The sequence below is a fragment of the Heterocephalus glaber genome, unplaced genomic scaffold (genome assembly GCF_053883595.1).
Source record: "Heterocephalus glaber isolate CG9 unplaced genomic scaffold, H.glaber_assembly_v1.0 deba00001689, whole genome shotgun sequence".
In the NCBI taxonomy this organism is placed as follows: Eukaryota; Metazoa; Chordata; class Mammalia; order Rodentia; family Bathyergidae; genus Heterocephalus; species Heterocephalus glaber.
In genome coordinates this window covers 5,001,963-5,024,823 of record NW_028258414.1, presented here as the reverse complement: position 1 = coordinate 5,024,823, position 22,861 = coordinate 5,001,963, and the positions used below count along the sequence as shown (strand labels likewise).

Here is a 22,861-nt window from a genome sequence, read left to right as displayed (position 1 = left end):
GTGTCAAGTCCACTTTACCTGAGCTCTAGACAGGTCAGGTAAAATGTCCGTGGAGTACAGAAGGAGAAAGGAGAGTCATCTATCTGCTTTATTTACATGTGTTGAATTACCTTTTGCCTGTGTCTTCCTACTCTATTGCACTAATATTGCTGTTGGATAAAATGGAAGCCAGTTAGGAAGGTGAAAAATCTCCTGTTTAAGTATCAAGTTGAAGGCCCTGTGGAGATTGAAAACATTATAACTCTTTCAGATACTTGTTTGGCAACTTGCTAATTGTTCCATAATTGTCATGCCATTGCTAATTATTTTTATGGTATAACTATAACATAATTGTTACCGTTAATTGTTGCCATGAGTTATGTACCTTAATTGGATGAAAATAAATACTTTGGTATTTTGGCTGGCAGACTGTGTGCCAGTTGACGTTTTCTTCTTAAAATAATTATCCCATTTTTGTAAAGAGTTTTTGCTTTATCCAGTTTCCAGTCGATGGGTACTTGGGCTGTTTCCAAGTTTCAGCTATTACAAACTGTGCTGCTATAAACATAGGTGCACATATATCGCTGTCGTATGATTCTTTTCATTCTTTGGGGAAGATTCCCAGTAGGGGAATAGCTGGGTCAAATGAGACCTTTAGTCCTAGTTCTTTGAGGTATCTCCATACTGATTTCCGTAGTGGTGGTTTTTCTATAAAATGGAGTACTACTCAGCGATAAAGAATAAGAAACTAGAGACATTTATAGCTAAATGGATGCATATTGAGGACATACTCTTAAGTGAAATAAATAGGACACACGTGTGTAAATACCGAATAGTTTCTCTGGTGTGAGAAACTGAAAGTGTAAATAAGGACTAAAATGATTAAAATGAATAATTGATAATTTGAAATAGGAAGAAAAGGTCCAAAGGTGTAGGGGTGGTGGGAGGGGAAGGGGAAAGGGAAGAAGGGAAAGGAAAAATTATGAGAAAGAAAAAAAAATGGAATCAAACTCTGTGTAAATAGGGAAGGGTGGAGGGGGTAAAGGGTGCACAGGTAATGGGAGAAAAAAGAAAAACTAAGATACATCATGTTCTGGTACAAACACCCAATGATAAATGTAAATGTATTTTGTACCTAAAATGTACCAATAAATATATATATAAATTAAAAAAAAGTTTTTGCTTCCTTCATGGTAACACAATGATATTTATATACCTGGAATGAAAATACAGCTCTGTTTTTGAGTCAGACCATTTGTATTTTATCAAAAAATAAATGATTACAGATATAAGTGGATTGTTCTCTATATTGTGTGCAGGAAAGATACACGCGGTTGTATTGGAAGATCTGGTTCCTATTATGTAAATTTTTTGTTTTTCACTTTCGTTTATTGAATGTTACATCTCTTTTAGTTGCATTTGAGTCTGTCTTTGAGTTCTGGAGATGAAGAATCAGAGAAACAGGAAATGATTGCAATTCATTCTGTCAACCTGCTACTGAAAAGCATAGGTGCCACTCTGACCGATGTGGATGATCTTATATTCAAGTAAGGCTTCTGTTTCAGTACATTGGAAGGCATTTATACCAAGATCGGGCTTCTCCATATTAATTTTTCCATTTGTCTAATATTAGCTTAGGAAATTGATAACTTTACTACTTGAAGAGTTTGGTCCATTTCTGATTATAGTCTGTAGATATGTTATTTTATTGATAATAACAAGGGTGAAGAGTCTTCTATTTTCTTTGATTACCCATATCTACATAATATGAGTATAGAATAAAAATTTAATGATTTTAGTATGGTCTGTGAATGAATTGGCCATTTAAAATAGAACGGTATTTAGAAATATATAGCAGTGGGATGAGATTTCAGTGTAACCATACAATGAAGCAAAGAAAGAAGAACTACTTGCCACCTTTAATATGAGGATATTTATGTATGCCAGATACATATAAACTTAATAACTGTTTATGGCACTGCATATTCAGCAGTGGTATTGAAACAAGGAATTAGCTGGGAGAAAATTCTTTTGGATTATTTCTATCTCACATATGCACTACTAAATTTCATAGGAAACAAAGGATAAAATACTGAGTAAAATTCAAACTGAAAAGACTTGAAAAATAGTTAATTGTTAGCAGATCTGTGGAGTAGAAGAAATCTGAACTTAAAAGCAATGAGAAAAATCTCAGTGGAAAATACAAAATAGATTGGACTACATAAAAATTAAACATTTCATAGTAAAATCAGTGAAGATTGAAACAAAAGCTGGGGAAACATGACAGATACGATGTAGAGATGATTAATAGTCTTAATATTAACCATTGAAAAGAAAACCCTAAAAATTACAGTGGTGTAATAGTGAGTGGACAATAAGAGGTAACTCACAAAAAGGAAAGATAAAGTAACTGGTCAGTACTTGAAATGTCTAATTTTATTATTTATCAAAGGTACAAGCAAGTTAGTACAAGTTATCACAAATTTTAAAATTTGAGTGATTGTAGTAGTACATGGGGTAGGCCTAAGAAATGGACATTTTTTGTATGCTATCAGTGTAAGTGGAAAGCTATGCATATATCAAAAGTCTGTTTCTGTGGTCTCTCATTCCATAATTCTGTTTTGGGAGTTTAGTCCAAAAAACAATCTTGAAGAGCAACCAGTGAGTTATAGTCAACATACGTGTGGCAACCTTAATTATTATACAAAATTGGACTTGTTTGGAAGAGTCGATCATTTTAATACTGTCATATGGAATGCCAGTGGAATGCCATGTGCCTATTCGAAGTGATTTCATGGAATTTTGAGTAAAGATAAAGAGAAATATTTATCCACAACGCTTGAATGTAAACATGGCACATAAGATATTTTAAATACTTTATAATTATATAGAAAAGAATTAAAAGTGGGAAATGAAGAGAAAACTTGAAAAAATCTAGAGTGTTGAGACTGTAGTTGACTTTTAAAAATTGTTTACTCATTCATGTATTTATCATAAACTTACATGAGAATGCTGTTTTTATAATTTATAATAATTTACCATAATATTAAGATTTCAGCCATAAATTGTGTCAGTACAAAGTTAAGAATGAAAGAATTAACTGTGACTAGAATTAGCTATTACTGAAATTTTAAGACCTTTTTTCCCCAGAATATAATCATAGTATCTTGAAATTTTCCTTTTTCTCCTCCCAGACTTGCTTATTATGAAATACAATACCAATTTTACAAGAGAGATCAGCTCGTATGGAGTGTTGTTAGGCACTACAGTGAACAGGTAATTTCTTATCAGAGTAGCTTGTAAGGAATATACTTAATAAAATATCAAAATAAAACATTTACATGTGACTTATAAATGTGGTAATGTTTACATAATTTACTTGAATTTATAATCTCATTACTTAATGGTTTTCTTAAATGATTAATTTCTGTTCTTTAGTTCTACCACCATTACACATGTTTTAAAATTTTCCTCCTGTGCCTTTTTCCCTTTGTAATTATTACCACTTTGGGAAAGAATAGTGATTTTGGCATCATTACTCTTGGGTTCGGAGACTGTTGTTTGTAAACATAGTGTAGTGGAATTGCAAGAGAAATTGTGGACTAGTTTCCTCCCTGCACATCTGTTAGCCTGTGGGTCTATAGGTGTGCAGCTCCTCGGGTGCTATTGCTGTACCCTGAGACTACAAGTGGTTTCCTCTTTCCATCTCCTGCTGAAAGATCTTTTCTCCTGTAGTATGTTTAGGTATTATGGTAATTACATGTTCAAATGAGGATATAATTCCTCTTATTTTTTGCTTTAGTTTCTAATTATTTTCCATGTAGTTTAAAAGTAATACTGATGGTAAGGTAAAAATAACAACAACCATTAATGAATTCTGTGTCCATTTAATAGGTATGCTCACCCATGCAAGGTTGATGTAGCTTCCCATTTTATAGATGAGGAGGCTGAGGCTGAGAAGAGACTGCGTGATTTGTCCAAAGCCTCGTAGCTGCTAAAGGACCAGACTGTACCTCAAACTTAGTTCTAATTTGAAAGCCATGCTAGTATAGCACCTGGTACGCAGTGAAAGATCAGTTAATGGATGTGGTGGTAGTTATTTCACATAGTTTTTCTTTACCCTAAGCTTAATCTGTAATACCCTCCCCACTACTGTATCGTGATGCTGTTTCTTTGAACAGCTGCAAAAGGACTCAGTTTACCTTTTGTCTTCCTTAGTTCTTGAAACAGATGTATGTCCTTGTGTTGGGCTTAGATGTTCTTGGAAACCCGTTTGGATTAATTAGAGGTCTGTCTGAAGGAGTTGAAGCATTTTTCTATGAACCCTTCCAGGTATTGATTTTTTAGAAAAATTTAAGTATGGGTATAAAAATTTTTTAATGACTAATTTTTATTTTAATTATGTCTAGGAACTGAATAATATTTACATAATCAATTTTACTTATTTATTTAAAAGTACTTAAGATGGCATTGAAAGCTTTAGAATTAAATGAGCATTTGTAGTGCTATCTGGACAATGAAACATGCCCATGCTCTTGGATTTAATGTAGGTATTAGAATATTTAGAATGCCAAGTGGATTAAAGATTATTTTGAGGCTGTTGCACCACTGTAGGAAGGACTAATGGGACATTAAAAACCAACTTACTTTCGTATTCAAGCATTCCTCTCATTTGTCCAGCTCTCTTTAAAGAAACCGGGAGCCCAGTGTAGGGAGGGTTTTGGAAGGATGAAGCAGTATGTGGGAGAACAAGAGAGCCAAAAATACATGGACTCAGTTGGTCCTGTTAGCAGCGCAGCTGGCTTCTGTAGTCTGATACAGCTTTATGCTGTGAGGCTGACTTTACATGAAAGCCAGTGATTTATGTCTGTCTAGTTTCTGTCGCAGAAATTTCTCAGGTCCTGTAGATAGAAAATATCTTTGATCAAAGCGAATGTTCTGTTAATACTTGGGATATAAGATAAAAATTACTTTATGTTAGTCTTTATGGATCTCTACACACTCATTGTATTCATGAAAACCCTGAAATTTTAAAAGTCTTAAACATAACTAAATTTTAAATAGTGAACTTCCTTTGGGCCAGGGTGCTGTTCAAGGTCCTGAAGAATTTGCTGAGGGATTAGTGATTGGAGTAAGAAGTCTCTTTGGACATACAGTAGGTATGTATACCAATTTAAGTATGTTTATTTTATTAATATAGAATATATTGTTCATGAAAAATTATATTTAATAAGTGGGATCATTTAATCTCTTTTAGAAGACATGTTTTCATTTTTTAAAATGGAAAATAATTTAATATTGGCCTGCTAGTTCTTAAATGTGTCTTTGTATTCGTGAGTCAGTGTAGCTTAAATACTGATAGATGGCAAAAAAAATTCATTTTTGTGTGAGACAGAATTGTTAGTTTAAAGCAGTTGCATGCTGTGCGTCATGAGGATGCCTTCCATGGGACCGGCTTGACTTCCTCCCCTGGGCTTTTGGCAGGTGGTGCGGCAGGAGTTGTATCTCGAATCACTGGTTCTGTTGGGAAAGGTTTGGCAGCAATTACAATGGACAAAGAATATCAGCAAAAGAGACGAGAAGAGATGGGCCGACAGCCTAAAGATTTTGGAGATAGCCTGGCCAGAGGAGGAAAGGGCTTCCTGCTAGTAAGTCTCCTGCTCCATCTTCAAGAAACCTTCATCTTTATATGTACACTTGGAAGTATGCGGTCTAGATGCTGTTGGAAACTCCGGTGTCTAGGTCTGTCCAAGAAGCAGTAGGGATAATTTGTGGCCTTGATGGTTTTCTTTTTGTTCTCCTCATTCCTCATACTCCCCCTAAAGAGCTACCCTCAAACACCAGACATAATTTTTCAGTTGAGCGGGAGTGAAACCAGAATGGTGGTACTTGAGCACCAGGGTGGTAAAGAGGCTCCCTGAGGGAGGTGGAGCTCTTCAGGGCATCTTCAGCCACCCATTTCCTTGGAAGGAGTGTGTGGAAGTTAAGTGTGACAAAGTGCAAACTGCCTTTCCCTACTTTTCAGTAACTTTAAATGTATGTGGGCAACATTTGAGTACTGCTTAATTATACAGGTCCTGTTTGAATGTTCCCCTTATAAATAATTATAAGAACGTATACATTCTTTTAATAGGCAATTGAAACAATACAGGCAAGGCTAGAATACTCTGATCACTCCTTGCCTCTTTCCAGAAATAGCTAATCTTTTCAGTTTAGTGTGTTCTTCATCCCATCTTTGTCCTTTTGACATAGAGACATATAGAATATGGTGGTAACTTTACGCTCCTGTTTTTGACAGTTACTAAGAATGTGTACCTACATAATGTTTTAATTTTGAGAATAATTTCAGAAAACTGCAACTGCTGTTTGAGCCAGTGATTTTTAAAAACTGTGTCTTACATTCTCTGAAATGCTGTATTTGTCAGGTTATTTGCTGTCCTTGAGAGTTTCCTTTATTTTTAGTTTTGTACACTTCCGTTAAATTAAACAGTAATCTAATTAAGATGTATAATTAGATCTTAGATCATTTCACTCAACTAAGTTTTATTGATGTGGAAACTGACGCTTACAGAGATTGAATCAGTTGTCCATGCTCATACAGCTGACAGGTAACAGAGCCAGATTTAGGATCTTTTATCTGTTCTGCTTCTCCTTCTTCTGTAACCTTTTACTTCTGTGGGATGTTTTCATTTAAAAATTTCTGTGATTTAATATATTAAAAATCATAATGTATGCACACGTTTACATTACCAAGAGGGTCTTCAGTCTTTTAAAATTTTTAATTGTTTCTAGTATGTTTGTAGCGACCTCTAGTGGTTAGTTTAAAATTAAGCAACTTCTCTCCTGGGAGTCTTTATGATTGATTTCTCTCTTTCAGGGAGTTGTTGATGGAATGACTGGAATAATAAAAAAACCTGTGGAAGGTAGGTTGAGAATATTTCCATCCAGTATAAAAAATCTGAAGAGTAGATGCTTGATAAACATAATAGACGTGGTTGCTACAAAATATTTGAGAAAACTACTAAATTTTATATTCATAGCCTTAAATTGTTTAGTGTATCTGCCTCAGAAAGCCGAGACAGTAAATAGAGACTATAATTCAGACTTTGAATGCTGTTTTCATCAGGACCATCAGCAAACTAGATTTTTTGAGATCCTCGCTGGTAATTGACTTGGGGTTTTTTGTGTTTTCTTTTTTATAGTCTCATTTAAAGGTACATGTTCTTCAATGCAATCTGTCAAAATCCCAGTTGGCTCTTTTGCAGGAGTTGACAAGTTGAATCTGAAATTTAGATGTAAATTCAAGAGTCCCAAAATAGCTGAAACAGTTGAAAAAAGAAGAGCAAATTTGGAAGACTTACACTTCCTAATTTTAACACTTGTTACAGTATAACGCTGTAGTAAGAATAGACATATAGATCAGTGGGATGTAACTGACAGTTGACAGTCCAGAAATAAACCCTTACAGTTATGGTCGATTGATGCTGGCAAGAGTGCCAAGATAAATCTATAAGGAAAGCATAGTCTTTTCAGCAGATGGTGCTGAGACGACTGGATATCCACATGTGAAGAAGAATAAAATTGGACCCTTACCTACACTGTAGTATATAAAAATGACCTCAGAATAGGCTAAATACCTGACTAAACATAAGAGCAAAAGTGTAGAACTCAGAAGGAAATACAGGAGCGAATCTCCATTACTTTGGTTTAGGCTTAGGCTTTGTAGATGTGACACCAAAAGCACAGGTTAAAAAAAGAAAAAGATAGATTATACTGCATCAGAATTTAAAAATTTTATGCCTTGACACCATCAAGAAAGGGAAATGACAGTCCACAGAATGGGAGAAAATTTTTATAAATTATTTATTTGATAAAAGACTTGTATGTTGAATATATAAAGAACTCTTACAACTCTCAATTTAAATGGGCAAAGAATATGGATAGACATTTCTCCAAATGAGATATATGAGATGTGATTGAAATATATGATGGATGTTTAAGTTTTTAAAAATTAGTGTAATAAAAGACATTGCCGTTATTTCCCCTCAGAATATTCCCTTTGCTTCAAACACACTTACCTGTTGCTCTTGCCACTTCTGAAGCAGTTCTGGAACTTCTCTTTGGTGTACTTACAAGGTGTGGTAAAAATACAGTGACTGCTGCAGCTGAGTCCCATCCAGTGGGAGGGCATGCTTTAGAAACATCACTGTGTCCTCATCCATTTTATTTACTGGATCTGGCACCATGCCACCTTGGGCTCTTTCCCAAAGTTAAAGTAGCCGTTAAAGGTAAGTGTTTTGAATCAATTCAGAACACTGAGGCAGCCACAACAGTGCAACTAAAGACACTCATGAAAGAGGACTTCCAGAACTGCTTCAGGAAGTGGCAAGAATGATGGGAAGAGTGTGCTTAGAGGAGGGAGAAGTATTTTGAGGGAGATTATTGGCAATGTGTCTTTTCCTGTACTATAAATATTTTTTCAAATTTAAACTTTCACCACATTTTTTTGATCAGTTGTACAAATGGCTAACAGGCACATCTAATTAGTCGTCAGAGAAGTGTACGTCAATCACAGTAAAAAAGGTACCACTTTACATCTGTTAAGATGGCTAAATCAAGACATTGTGGAAAATTGGAGACCTCGTGCATTGCTGATAGGATTGTAAAGTAGTACAACTCCTGTGGAGGAAGAATCTGACTGCTTCCAAAGGCTTAGAGTGAACTGTCGTATGAGTCTTCTGTTCTGGTCTAAGGTATTCACCCAAGAGAGTTGAAAAGAAATGTTCCAACAAAACTTTTATCATAGCAGCATATTCACTGTAGCCAAAAGGACCTAACTATCTTTCACCTGTTGCATGAGTAATTGAAATATGGCATATCTGTACAATGGAATATTATCACGCCATGAAAAGAAATCAAACATTAGTGCATGCTACAAGATGGATGAACCATGAAAACATGGTGTGGATTGGAGATAGCCAGTCACACTAGACCATAGACTGAGTAATTCTGTTTATGTGAAATGTTCCAAATAGGCAAATCTGGTGAAATAGAAAGTATCTCTAGGTGGGTGCCAGGGTCTGGAGAGGGAGTGGGTAGATCAGATGAGGAAGAGTTGGGCAAAGAGTGAGGGCTTTCTAATGAAGCCAGCATTTCTTTTGAGGTATGATACAAATTTTGAAAAAATTGTGGTGATTTAACTTTTTCAACTAACCTATTATGATTTTTAAAAGTATATTGCTTGAAAAATCTTGGTGACTGTCATAAAAAATAAGCATGTTTTCAGGTCATTTCTCAAGCCTTCCAGTGGCAGGTGCTGACTAAACTAATGAGCAGCTCTCAAACCTGCACACCCCTGGCTGGGATTATCTGCAGTGCTTACTGCCACTGATCACTGCCTCCACCTCTGGGTTTTTGATTCAGGAGGTCAGGGTTTGGAGCCCAAGAATTTGCATTTAACACACTTTGAGGACCACAATTTTCTCATATGAGGATTAAATTTGACTTCTTCAGGAAAGCCCAGTTCTTGTAGCTTTCTGAGTTTGGCTCATGTGCCTGTTGAGTTGAAACTTGTTTATTTTAAATATCTTTGTATACTCACTGTCTTTCATTTTCTGAAGGTGCCAAAAAGGAGGGAGCTGCTGGATTTTTTAAAGGAATTGGGAAAGGGCTGGTGGGTGCTGTGGCCCGCCCAACTGGAGGGATCGTTGACATGGCCAGCAGTGCCTTCCAGGGCATTCAGAGGTGAGCTCTGCCACTCGTAGTGCTGGCTCAGAAATGGGTTGGATGGTTCACCCACTCTTAAGGATAGTTAGGTCTATGTGGAAGCTATGCCAGCTTGACAAGGTAGAGGGCCACCAGAAAGGAATAAGAAAAGACTCTTTTAATGTTCAATTTCTCTTTTTCAAATATATATATTTATTTATTTTGACATTACTGAAGATCAGACCCAGGGGTATTGTGCAGCTGATCTGTACCCATAGCCCTTTTTTATTTTTTATTTTGAGACAGGGCTAAGTTTCGCAGGCTGGTCCAGTACTTGTGATCCTTCTGCCTCAGCCTCCTGAGTAGTTGAGATTACAAGCTTGTGTGCCATGACCACGATGGTAGGTGCCAAAAAACAAATGTTTATTGGTACCTGCCATATGCCAAGCACTGTGCTGGACACCAAGAAAACAAAGAGTTGGTGACCTACTCTTTACTTTTACTATTTGACATTTTCTTTTAGAAGAGACTAGGAGATTTGGATTCAGATTTGGACTTAATACTTTCTGCTTTATTTGGAGCAGGTTATATACATTATTGTTGGTTTTTATCAGATATTTGTATGTTTAATCAACACGTGTATTTGTATTTATTTTGGAGGATTCTCACATATTACACATTTTCTGCTCCTTGTTTAGGGCAGCAGAATCAGCTGAGGAAGTGTCCAGCCTCCGCCCCCCTCGCCTGATCCAGGAGGATGGCATCATCCGTCCATACGACAGACAGGAGTCGGAGGGCTGTGACTTGTTTGAGGTAAGTTCTGTTCTTCATGGTCATGAGCATAGTTTAATTTTAAGGATTCCTAGAACCAGGATTATAAACTTAATGAAAAAAAATGTTCCTGACTGATGAACTTCACTGAAGGATTATACGTGGTTTGTAGAATAGATTTTGATTGTTTTTTATTTTAGCATAGCATGTTAAATGTAAATAACTGGTGAGCTTTTTTCTGCGCAGGAGCAAAGCTTTTTGGTGCAGAAAAGATATAATGCTAAAAGAAGTCATAGGTTGTATTCATTTAGTTAATAACGTTGTTAGCTTTGGTTTCCTGCTTTGTAGCTAATTACTGGAATTTCATTGCTTCTTTCTCTCCCCACCAAATTAGTTTATTGGCACTACTTTGTAAATCTAGATGTATTCAGGTAAACATAACTGGAGGAGAAGAGAAAAGGTAACATACAGTTAGAGTTTTGTTAACCTCTAAGGTTTGCAGTCTTTTAGTTTTAACTATTATGTTTAAACAGTGTATACATAAGTAAGTTACTGACTTTCCCCCCAAAGACAATTTATTAATATTTTTCTTCCTTGACTTTAAAATAAATAACTTAATCATTTTTTGGCCTTTGGTTTTTATTGTATGTGAGTCCATTTTATCTTTTTGCTTGCGTCTAACTTTATTTTCTTTCTTTTTCTGCCTACACAGCAAGAACTGGAAGTACAAGAGTAAATGTTTCCTATACTACTACTTGATTTCATCCTTAAATTGAAACAAACTGTGCTATTGACTGTGTGTGTCAGATTGAGAGTCAGCTTTAGTGAAATTGTCCTTACAACTCTCATCTCCATCTGAACTTTTGATAATAGAGTTTGACTACAAATGAAAATGATAGTGTATCTGGTAATACGATGTTAGAGATAAGAGATCAGTATAAAAGATGAAAGGTTGAAGGAAACTGCTGATCTCCATTTAGTTGGTGAAAGACAGACTTGAAGCAGATTAATTTTACTGTCATTTTGAAAATTTTACTGTGTTTATATGGATTTCAGGTAAAGTTGAAAAAGGATAGTTTTTGTATTTGGTCTGTTGAATGTATTCTTAGTTTACAAGTCATGATGGTGGAATATTACATAAATTTTTGCTTTACACATTACTAAATTTACCCAAGCTATGGGACAATTAATTGGGGGCATATGTTTTAGTAAGTGAAATGTCAGTTGCTCTGAGTCTGTCTTAAGATTTCAGATGAGAGTTGTCACATGAATTTTGAGACTGTTTCCTTTTCCCCTTTTATCTCATGTTGTATACATTCTCAATCTTGCATTTATGCTTTTTCAAATGTCCAACCTCTTTGTTGTTATGCTTTGTAATTTTTAGGTTTAATTAGTGTAAATAGAAATAGAATATGTAATTAGGTAAAAAATTTTTAATAAATGATGGAAATGTTTAATTTGGGTTAGCAGCATCTTATCTCACAGTTGTATGCTCTGCACAGAATTGAAACCAAAGTCCAAACCTAGATTTCTAATGTGTTGTATATTTGAACACAATGAAACTATTAACATACAACTAATCAGTTGGATTGTATTTTTTTTTAAACTGGTTATCAGAATAATCAGGCTTTTGAATGATTCATATTTAAAACAAGCACTTTACAGAAAACACATGGTGTCCAAAGACCAGAGAGTTCTAGGTACACAGAAGAAGAGAGACTGCTGCTCTTGGGGCTGGAGAAGTAGCTCATGGGTAGAGCACTTGCCTAGCATGTGCCAGGCCCTGGATTAATCCCCCGCCCCAGCACACACAACCTTTGTCCTTAAGGGACCAAGTAGAGCAAAACATATGAAGTTTAAAAGTAGTTGACAAACTTCTTTTGTGGCTAGATAATTGAGAGAAGGCAGAATTTTCACTGCGTATACAATTTTCTGTGAGAATCAAGCACAGTAACTAATTCAAGATGCTATCTTGTCAGAAAGTTACCCTTCCTTAGATGGTTGAATAAAAGTAGGGATTTTTAATTTTCTTGGCTATATCACAATTGTATTGAGACTTAACTTTTGGGAATTTCCGTATTTTAAGATTTTTTTTCTTATTTACTTGTTTTTTTGTTAGTTTAATTCCTTATGTTACTAACCTTTTCCTTGTCATTTTTTAAAACAAATGTATGTCAGTAAGTACAAAACCTCAAGAAACTTTATCTAAATATAGTCATCTTGTCTGATTTATTAATTTTTGTTATCAGACAACCCTTTAAACTATAATGTATTATTATAATTACTAGAAGAAATAGAATATAGATATTGAGAGGACTTGATATTTTTTCCCAAGGGTGGCAAACACAAATACTGAGAAATTTAGGTCATTTCACCCCTTACCGTCTTGCTGTGCTCAGTTATTTGAGTAAGAAGTAGTTATTGATTATTTAAACTATATTAGATATTTTTTTTAAAAACACATTTCCTTAAGGTACCAAATATAATAAAAAGCAAATAGCAAAGAGTACTAGAGTGTAAAATGATGTCGTCTCACATCTTACTGTAATTTATGTGGTGGTCTTTTGATCCCCATTTATTTCCTGTTGAGTATTGCTCTGTGCTCTTTAATACTTAGCTTTAAAATTTTCGTGTGCCATGTTTTCATAACCTATAATCTTCTGCTTCTCCTCTGTTCTAGGATAATTACTGTTTAATGTATGCATATGTGCATAGCCAGTTTTATATTTAATATTTGTTTTGGTTCAGAGTATACAAGATTTAAAATGGTGTTCTTGCCTTTCCTTTTTAATTATATTTTCCATAATCTTAGCAATGCTTCATTAACATTTTAAATTCTTGCATTACCATCTGTTTAGGTAACCTTACATCATGTATTTTATTTTTAATTCATGGTATTAAAATTGTTTTTATTATTTTACTAACAGTAATAATGCTATGATAAACATCAATGTACATTTTGCTTTTTCATATCTTGTGTCATTTGCTTAGAATGAACTAAAAAAAATGAGTCACTGGGTAAAGAACTTTTGCACACTATTGTTAAACTCCTCAAGTTACATCCTGAGAAGGGAGAGTGGAGATTTTATCAACAGCTCTGGTCTCCTCCTGCCATCAGTAGTTATGTCCCTCTGAATCTCAGAGCGTAGTGGATTTTTAGTAATACTGAGAAGGGTTTGCTAAAGCGTGCAAGGGTGATGTTAACACTTTAAAAGCTTTAGATGGTTGAAGCACAATAGTCAATAATTAATGAAATGTATACAAGATAAGTCGATATTATTTCTTGTACTTGCATCTCTGAATATTTTAACATTTGAATTTCAAGCTGAAAATAAATGCATACAATTATTATGTTCTTTTCCTATATTCTCTTTGAAGAAATGGAGGCTTAAGTGACCAAAGTATTTAGCCAGTTCACGGGGGAGCTGGGCAGCAGGTGCCCCTTGCGATGGAAGCTGCACTGCTTCCTTTACTAGGCTCATTCCGAGGCTGCGGCCCCAGGTCTGTGCAGGTTTCTCTGCTTTGTTCATGGCCTTTGTAATTTGCAAGGAATGACCGAGGACCAGCATCTTTTAAAAATGTGTATTCAGGCATTAGAGTAATAGCTACAAGTGTGCTTTCTCTGCTTGTGATTATATCGATGATAGTTTCCTTTAATATTGATATTGTATTCTTGGTTATGAAATGTTATGACCTTATTCAGTATGTTTATCTTCTGTATTTTCAAATATGTTATCCTCTCGTCTTTATGTATTATAGATATTGCTATTAATGATACCTTATTAGTATTCATTATAAAAAACCATTTTGTTGCTTTTTAATGTGTGTTGACTAATTCAAGTCAATAGTTTTAAGATAGCTGAAAAGGAAAATAGATATTTTAATGTGCTATGATTTATACTTGAATTATTTTATGCTTATTTCTCTTTAGAAATAAATCAAGCCAAATATTTTGAAATCTTAGAAAATCATGTTTATATTAATATTATTGCAATTTCTATCAGAAATATAATTTTAAATGTGAGTTTAATCTATACAAGCAGATATTCAAAAACAGTAATCATCAGTTATCTTAGAATTTTATCATGTGCCTAATATCCACCTCTATATAAATCATTGGTTTAGTCTTAACTTTTCACCTAGCCCCCTCAAAAAACCTAATGAAAATATGCACTGTCCTCTAAAAAATGTTGCAGAACCATATTTTCAAAGTTTTACATTCTGTTAGGTAGTTCATAGATCCACCCCAAAGTCTTCACTGTGGGCAGCAGTTTGAGAACCACTGAAATGTCAGTGTAGTAGTTTTGTGTTAGCATGTGTTCTTTTTTTCCTTATTTAAAGTGTGATTATTTCTGGTAGATATTTTAAAATATCTACGTTATCACACAACAAAATTGATTTTACCAGAAGATCACTTGGTATGCATTTAATACATAATTTTCTTTTAAGACAATAGTGGAAGTTAATGTATAAATGTGTTATGAAAATTTTTCTAGCTTCATGTGCCAGTATGTAGAATTGTACTTTTAACTTTAATAGATTTGTTCTAAATACTGATTATATATTAGCTATTATACAAATATTACTTAAATATATATACTTTCCAAATTTTGAGTCTTGTTTCCTTTTCAGAATCATATAAAAAAATTGGAAGGAGAGACTTACCAGTACCACTGTGCTGTTCTTGGAAGCAAGAGTACAGTCTTTATGGTTACAAATAGGTATGAAGTTCAAGTGACATGGTTTTGTTGTTCTGGTTCTCTTTGATTCTGTATGAATTTTAGGATTCTTTTCTGTAGTTGTGTGAGGAATGCTTGCACTCAATCTGTGTGTCAGTTTTGGAAGCATGACCGTTTTGACAGTAATGGGTCTGCCTATCTAGGAACAGGGAATATCTTTGTCTTCTTGGAATTTGACCTAGATTTAAGCAGTCTATGTGGTGGAGACCTACTGCACAAACTGTTTTTGCTTAAAGTTACCTATGCCTTCTAAGAAAATGTAGTCATAGGAATGAAATTCATCATATTGAGGGTCCTAGGGAACATAGAGACAGTGTATTAGAGGATGGGGGCTCTTGGAGACCGTGTCAGAGTTCTGACCACCACAGTGACTCCAGATCTTGGGAGGAAGTAATGAGCTAGACTAGAAGAGTGAGAGAGAGAATAAAAGGTGAAAAGAAGGGCTTTGGTGACTGATAGGAAATGAAAGAGAAGGGACTGCAGCTGTCTTGGTTTGAGATTTGAGTGCCAAAAGCTGTTGGTACTACTTACAGTAATTTGAGGAAAAAGATGATGAGTTTCTTGTTTGTTTGTTTTTTAGTTGAGTTTGACAACTTTATGATTTCAAGGCAGGGATGCCTCAGTAGTCAAGGAGACAGAGATGGATGGATGGACAGACAATAGGAGTTAGAGTAAGAATGCAGAGTTGAGATTCCCCTGTGGGAGTGTGTCGAACAGAAGAGGATTCCTGAGACTGGAACTTTGGTAAAGGTGAAACAGAAGTACGAGAATAAAACAGTTGTAGGAGTGCAGTAGTATATTATTGGGGTGGGCAGGAGAAGAAAAACAAACGTAAACATATTTGGGTTAGTGAACTGTGTTTGGCACTATGCTGTATAACACCCGTCTTTAGCTCTTAGCCCTGCCGTCTGATTCTCCACTGGGTTCCAGGGTGGGGGGTGTTGGAGGTTGTCATAGTCTTTGGAGGACACCACTGGCCCTTCCTAATCTTGGGCTGTAGACACTGAACTTCCTGTAGTGCTCAGCGTAGTCCCAGACCAGCCCCAAATTTCAGTCGCACCTCTGCTGATAAATACAGTACAGTGCCAGCACCCATGCTTGTTCCCCACACTCCATGAATCAGCAGGGCCGTTTGTGGCTACTCCTTGCAGACCTAGAGTCCAGCCCTTTCCTCATCCTCCCGGCAGCACTGCTTTCATTGAGGCTTTCCATGTCTGCTGCGTGGACTGTCGCACGAACTTCCTGGGCCACCTCCCCTCCCTTTGCTGCAAGAGCCCTGACTCTGAAAATAAGAAACTTGTATCATTTCCTGTTGCTTATAGATTAAAGTCAATATTTCTTTAAACAGGAAAAGAAAAAGGGCCCTTCAAGATCTGGCACTGAGCTAATTTTCTCGCCATGGAATATATCTGGTACTCCAGCTGCAGACCTCCATGTTCCTCAAATAAGTCTTCCCTTCTTAGTACCCTATATTTGTCACTGTGCTTTTCCTCTGGACTGTCATTTCCTTCCTTTCATCAATGCTGATGTCACGTGTGCCAGTATGACCTCCCCCTCTCTCCCACACTCCAAGGGTTTTCCAACCCCTCTGTCACCACACTCCTCGGGTGTTGTAGCATTTCCTCGCGTTTATTTTCCCTCCAGACTCAAGTAGAAACCTTATCTTCATTGTTTTTCTCACATCCTCCGTGTTTGTTGGAGTAACAATCCTTCTACTGCACTAATTTGTTTTCTGTAATAGGACCTTAAACATATAGTTATATCAGTAGTTGTCATGAATCTCAGCCTGGGAGGTCAGTGTGGGTGTCTGTTCAACATTCCACTATTTTTTTTTATTGCTGTTGAGTAAAATGAGATACTTCCTCTGTGATAGAGTATATTAGTGTTAAAGTTTCCAGATCTGGTGTTTATTAGCAAACTCAAAATGGATCTTTGCTGACTTTTGAGGTTTGTGACTTTTCCAGTTCGTTCTTTCTTGACTAGCAAACATAAATGACGGACAGTAAAGAGCAATTAATAATTTTCCAAGTGAAATATTTTCACAGGCTTCTGCTTTTATTGCTTCCCAGGTGAGAGTACAACCCACTCTTTATGCGTGTCAAAGATGATTTCCCACTCAGGGTTTTGGTCAGTTAAAAAATAAAAGCTACACTTTTCTGAATTCTGTAAGGTTGTGGAGATGGGAATTTTTGAGCGTCTACTTTGTTAGATAGCAAGTGTCATATTTGCTAATCATGTGTCATGTCTTCATCAGTACCTGTATGTTTTTGTTTTCTTTTGCGAGGTAGGCGAGTACTCTGCCTAAAGGAAGTTGAGATAATGGGCCATATGTTTCTAGACTGGCAGTGTCCATTTGAAGATTTTGTACTTCCTCCTAGTGTGACAGAGAATCTGCTCCAGATTTCAGTTAAGGTAAGCAACTGTGAATTATACATTCATTAAATGGGTGGAAACCAGTACTTTCTGTTTTACAGTTAACTACAAGATATGTTAGAAGGAATAATTATTACTGTTACTCTGTGCAGAGGTGCTGTTAGCCACATTTTCACTACGAATATCCAACAGAAACAATTTAAAAGAGAAAAGGTTTGAGTCCATGGTTGGCTGATTCCAAGGCAGGAACATCGTAGTGGAAGAGCATGGAGGAGGAAAGCTGCTCAACGCATAGTAGCTGGAAAGCAAAGTGAGCAGGGAAGAGCAAGAGAGGGAGGAGAGGGGGACTCACACAAGAATATAGCCTTCTAAGGCGGCCCACTGTCCCACTCCCTCCCCAGGCCCCATTTCCGAGCAGCACCTTCAGCTATGGACTCACCAGTGGGTTAGTCAGGGTTAGTGCTCCATGATCACCTTCCCAAAGCCCCACCTCTGAACACAGGAGCCTTTTTTTTTTTTGGTACCAGGCATGGAACTCTGGACCTTGCACTTTCAAGGCAGGCAGCAGAACCACTGAGCTAAATCCCCGGCCCCACAGGAGCCTTTTGAGGGACACTTTTTATCCAAACCAGAGCAGGTATAAGGAAAGATACACGATTTAAGTTATATGTGCTACTATAGTTTTTGACAGATTACATAGAGTAAAATGCTAGTTTATCAGAAGAATGAGGATACTGATACACTAGTATTGCCTTTTTATGTACAGTTAAACATAAAAGGTTTTTTTTAAACTTCATATGGGTACTTATTTTGAATGTTAGCCATTTTTGGAAATAACCCCCTTTTTAATTTTTTAGGCAATTATTAAATACTTTGATAAAAATAAAGATGTCTAAAATAGCTGTTTTGTAATATTTGGCATTTATAAATATTAGTACAGTTTAAGTATATGACAATACTTTCCTGTCTTCCCTGCCATAATTTTCTAAGAAGGAACTTTTAATTACACAGTAAATAACTAGTAAAAATCATACCTCATATTTTGCTTAGTTCTCAACTCACTTAACTTTGAAGCATCTTATTATATATGTTATAAATGTATTTTCATCCCTCAACAACCCTTCAAATTGTCATTCCAAGTATGAGAGTTTCTGTAGTTATCTTTGTTTTTCCTAAATAATAATGGTGTTATTATTCCCATTACTGAATTTGTGAAAAGCATTCACCAAGAAGTTTAATAAAGATTAAAGTACCATTGTCCTTTGGGTTTACTTTTCTTTTCATGGAAATTTACAAATAGAAAGGACCGCCGTATCACCCTCCCTTTCGTATTTCAGCATTACCTCTTTGCAGGTTCACAGTCTGGAGAATAACTTGGTGTGTGACACAGTTTCCAGGCCAGGACATACTGTGTTGCTGTACATATACTTGGCCATTTCCTCACTTGCCATTGCTCTTTCACATCATTGGTAGGCGTTGATTCAGTGTACTTTATATTATGTGAGAATTTGGTCTGTCAGCCAGGGGAATGAAGCAAGGGCTTTTTGATTTGTCAGATGTGATGAATTATCAAGTGGTGTTTCTGTAGGCTATTTATCATAGCCTGCAGAAAGCCATTATTTTATACACTCATCCAGTTTCATAAATTCTGACAACTTACATATGGAATCACTCTTGGTACTGAGATGATTTATTTTATATCATACTTGAATATGTAGATGCACGTAGTCTAGTGGTTGTGAAACACAGATGACATTTAAGCATCCAGTTAAAGGTGGTGATCTTTTTTCTTCACTTGATCTTAGCCAAGAGGCCGAGAAGCGATGTGATTTTTTTTTTCTTCTCAAGAGTAATGTCTTTTTTGCCATTGTTCTTTTGAAACAGGAGCAAGGTCTGTTCCAGAAAAAAGATGGTGCCAGTCCAGGCTGTCTTCGGAAAATTTACCTGAAAGATACCGCCACAGCACAGGTAAGCTGTTGTAAAGAACCCCTTACTCATTGTGGTGGTACACACATATAATCGCACTGACTCAGGAAGCTGAGACAGGAGGATTGCAAGATTGAGAAGAGCCTGAGTAACTTAGCAAATGCCTGTCTCAAAAATCAAAGAGGGCATTGGAGATAGCTCAGTGGTAGAGCACTTGCCAAGCATGCCCAAGGTCCAGGGTTCAATTCCCAGTGTCTCAAAAAATAAAGAGCGCCCCTTTAGCCTGTTATGACTAACACCCATTATTTCTCCCCAAAGCTCTTGTGGTTACACCTTTGGCTGGGTAGACATGCGTAGAGTAACCGTGGACTCCCTAGAATGCAGAGATTGTATCTGCATTATGTGTGCAGCGGCAGCCTTGTCCTTAAGTACGGGATCTGGGCTGCGAGCTCCAGCGCTTGCTTTTGTTCCTTTCCATTTCACCAGTTGAGCCTGAACTTGTCTTTCCAGTTCATAATGCAGCTTTTATTTTACAGAGAGCCTTTTGTGCCATTGAGAATGCACAGTCAAGGAGACACCAGCAAAAACTGATGAAGCAGTCGTCAGTGAAACGTCTCAGGTCCCAAGTACCGTTGTCATAGTCACCAGTCCCAGAGGGCTGGTAGTGATGAAAAAAACACCCTTCTGTATCCTGCTAAAGAGAAGTTTTCAGGCAGTTGTTTAGGTTTATTATTTTAGAGTAGCTAATATTGGATTCCTTCTCCAAGCTTTTAGTTTTGATAGTTAATTTTGCAATCATGTGTATATTAGTCCACCTGTAGACTGCCACTTGAATGGGTCAGACTCGAAGAAATATCGCTTCAGACTTGGACTGAAATTTTCATTAACACATGAAGCAAAGGGCAGCAGGTTTATTTTTAAAGTCTGCTAAAGAATGAGTTTAGAATGACTAGTGTGCTCTGAAAGGTTTTAGCCAAAGACGTATGCTGGACACTTTGACATTTTGTTTAAAAGTAATTTGTTCAGTAATTGAACTGAGAGAACATTTTTGGTAAACCAGATAATTGACTGAAGAAAAGCCACTAAAAGGAGAACTGACATGTTCGTTCTGTTCTGTTCTTTTCTTTTCTTTCTTCCTTTCTTCCTTCCTTCCTTCCTTCTTTCCTTCCTCCCCCCCCTCTCTGTCTCTCTCTTTCTTTCTTTCTTTCTGTCTTTCTTTGTTTCATGAAAACATGATTTTCTCCTAATAGCACAAATTTTGCTTTGTTGCTTAGTTTTCTTCCTTGCACTAGAAAAAAGAAACGTGGGCAATCACACCTTAAAACAGCTATACTCAATTGTCTGTAATGTAACATAAAATTTTAAAAGTTATTTACATGCTCTTTTAAGATGAGCTCATATGACATGGTTGTAATTTGCTGATAAATGAAGACACTGCACTTTAAGTTTTTTGGGACTCAGAAATATGTAACATGCAATATTTTTGTATTTTTAGAAGTTAAAAGACTTTCAAGGACATCATCAATTAACATTTGATTCTAGTGCATACTTATAAATGTATTTTAAATACTAGGGAAAATGAAAAATCACCAGTTGTTTTATATATAAGTAAAGCACAAGTAGGTGTATATAACAGTACTGGAGAAGAAATGTTACATGTATCCCTTCCTTTTCCTTGAGCAGGTGTTAGGGCATCAATTCAAGACAATATATTTTTATCCTTTCTGCATCTTTCTTCAAAGACACATGACTTTCAAAACTTTTTTAAAAATACTTGCAAGTATTTAATTTGGGAGGACTTTAAGATTTACTCATGGTGTTGAACATAGAATTTATTTCAAATCATTGAATCAGTGGTGAAATGAAGATGTGCAAAAACTTGATTTGGTCTCTTTGTTGATGTGTGGTATTGGGTCTGTTATCATTCATTGTTCATGTTTTTTAAGACCTGGCCATAAAACTAAGAATGTTCCCCGTGTTGCAGAAGAGAGTGCAGTGATTACAGCCCTAGAGGTCTGGTTTGTCATAGTCCTTGCCTTTTCATCATTTGTCTTTAATTTCTGTGAATAAAAGTAATATACATGTATATAAAACTTCTATCTTTAAAAACCAAGTTTCTGTATTAGTGGTTAATGGCAATTTATTAAAACAAGACAGTTTTGTACCAGGTATTCTACTATTTTGTGTTTTTAAAAATGACTTAATCAGGAATTTGAAATAATCTGATTATATTTTCATATGGATCACAACTATTGACAGTGTCCTAAATATTTAGGAAATTATATTGCACTGATAGTGTATTCTATAAGTGGATGTACAGAATATTGAACTAAGAAAAATTATAGAAATCTATAAACTCATTATCTTAGTTGGCTTAGAAATGAACTATCTAATATTTGCAACATTTTTGATGTAATCCTCTGGAGGAGAAGGAATCTGTCAGTAAAGTGTAGTAAGGTCTGTCGTATTTAAAAAAATACTTTCAAAGTCAATTACTTGGATATAAATTCTGAGACAAATAAAACATTTGAAATATTGTTTATAAGTGTGCAAACTTGTGAGTTTGTGTTAAATACTCAAGTAAAAATTTGCTTTTAATTTTTGTCTTTCTCTTTTCCTCTTCCAATTTTGCAGTAGTGAGAAGTTAGATTAATAATTGCCTAACTTTAAAAGATCCTATTCAGGGAAAGCTTTTTTCCAGAGCCCTTTAACATCGAGGGTCTGTGGCACAGACCCCAGTGTAGGGGCTGCAAAGAAGGAGCCTGTGCTACACTGTGAAGTCCATCGCCGCATTTGCATTGAGCTGGTGCCTTCCGTGAGTCCTCAGCACCCATAGGCCTGTTCTGGATGCTCCCTGTTCACTTTGGCTTGCAGACTCCCCAGTGGCTGGGCAGAACCTTTACACTGCATGGGAGTATAGGATACCTCTCTCCAGTCTCCTTTCTCTTTTCCCTTGCTCCCTCCACTCATTCTCTCTTTTCTTCTGTCTTTCCCCCTGGGGCTCAGACTACAAGTCTGCAAGCTCCCCCAGTAGGGGATTATCCAGTGGGAAGAAGAGGCCCACAGCCTCACTCTGTGGAGTCTAGTAGAGCAGGAGAATCCACATCAAGAGAACAGAAAATCAGAAGAGTAAACGTAAGCTTTGTAAGAAAAGTCTCATGTAGCATAAACTTCGTATGTATGTTTCGTTTGTTAGTATTGGCAGCCACGACCGTGCAGCTCTATACACAGTAAGATGAACCGCTCCAGAAAGTGACAGGAATGATAATGTAAGTGTCTTCTAAGTGAGGGGGACAGTATTTTGAGGTGGTTTAAAGCCATTGTATCTTTTACTGTAATAAAATGTTGAAAAATTTAGGCAGTACAGT

General features: G+C 36.2%; 1 protein-coding gene across 4 annotated transcripts in view; it reads left to right on the top strand.

Moving 5' to 3' along the window:
• Positions 1 to 22,038, top strand: part of Vps13c (vacuolar protein sorting 13 homolog C) — a 153,378-nt gene extending 131,340 nt beyond the window's left edge. For 2 of the 4 annotated variants that reach the window (XM_004855710.4, XM_004855709.4), the window contains 12 exons: positions 1,393 to 1,526; positions 3,174 to 3,255; positions 4,198 to 4,311; positions 5,063 to 5,138; positions 5,464 to 5,627; positions 6,857 to 6,902; positions 9,600 to 9,723; positions 10,383 to 10,497; positions 15,088 to 15,176; positions 17,483 to 17,606; positions 19,452 to 19,535; positions 20,030 to 22,038. In XM_004855710.4, coding sequence (XP_004855767.2) covers positions 1,393 to 1,526; positions 3,174 to 3,255; positions 4,198 to 4,311; positions 5,063 to 5,138; positions 5,464 to 5,627; positions 6,857 to 6,902; positions 9,600 to 9,723; positions 10,383 to 10,497; positions 15,088 to 15,176; positions 17,483 to 17,606; positions 19,452 to 19,535; positions 20,030 to 20,134 — 1,257 coding nt within the window. In that variant the 3' untranslated portion in view covers positions 20,135 to 22,038. Of the gene's footprint in view, positions 1 to 1,392; positions 1,527 to 3,173; positions 3,256 to 4,197; positions 4,312 to 5,062; positions 5,139 to 5,463; positions 5,628 to 6,856; positions 6,903 to 9,599; positions 9,724 to 10,382; positions 10,498 to 11,167; positions 14,401 to 15,087; positions 15,177 to 17,482; positions 17,607 to 19,451; positions 19,536 to 20,029 lie in introns of those variants that run through there. The other 2 variants (XM_004855712.4, XM_004855711.4) reach the window with 1 other exon arrangement.
• The last annotated feature ends 823 nt before the right edge of the window (positions 22,039 to 22,861 follow it).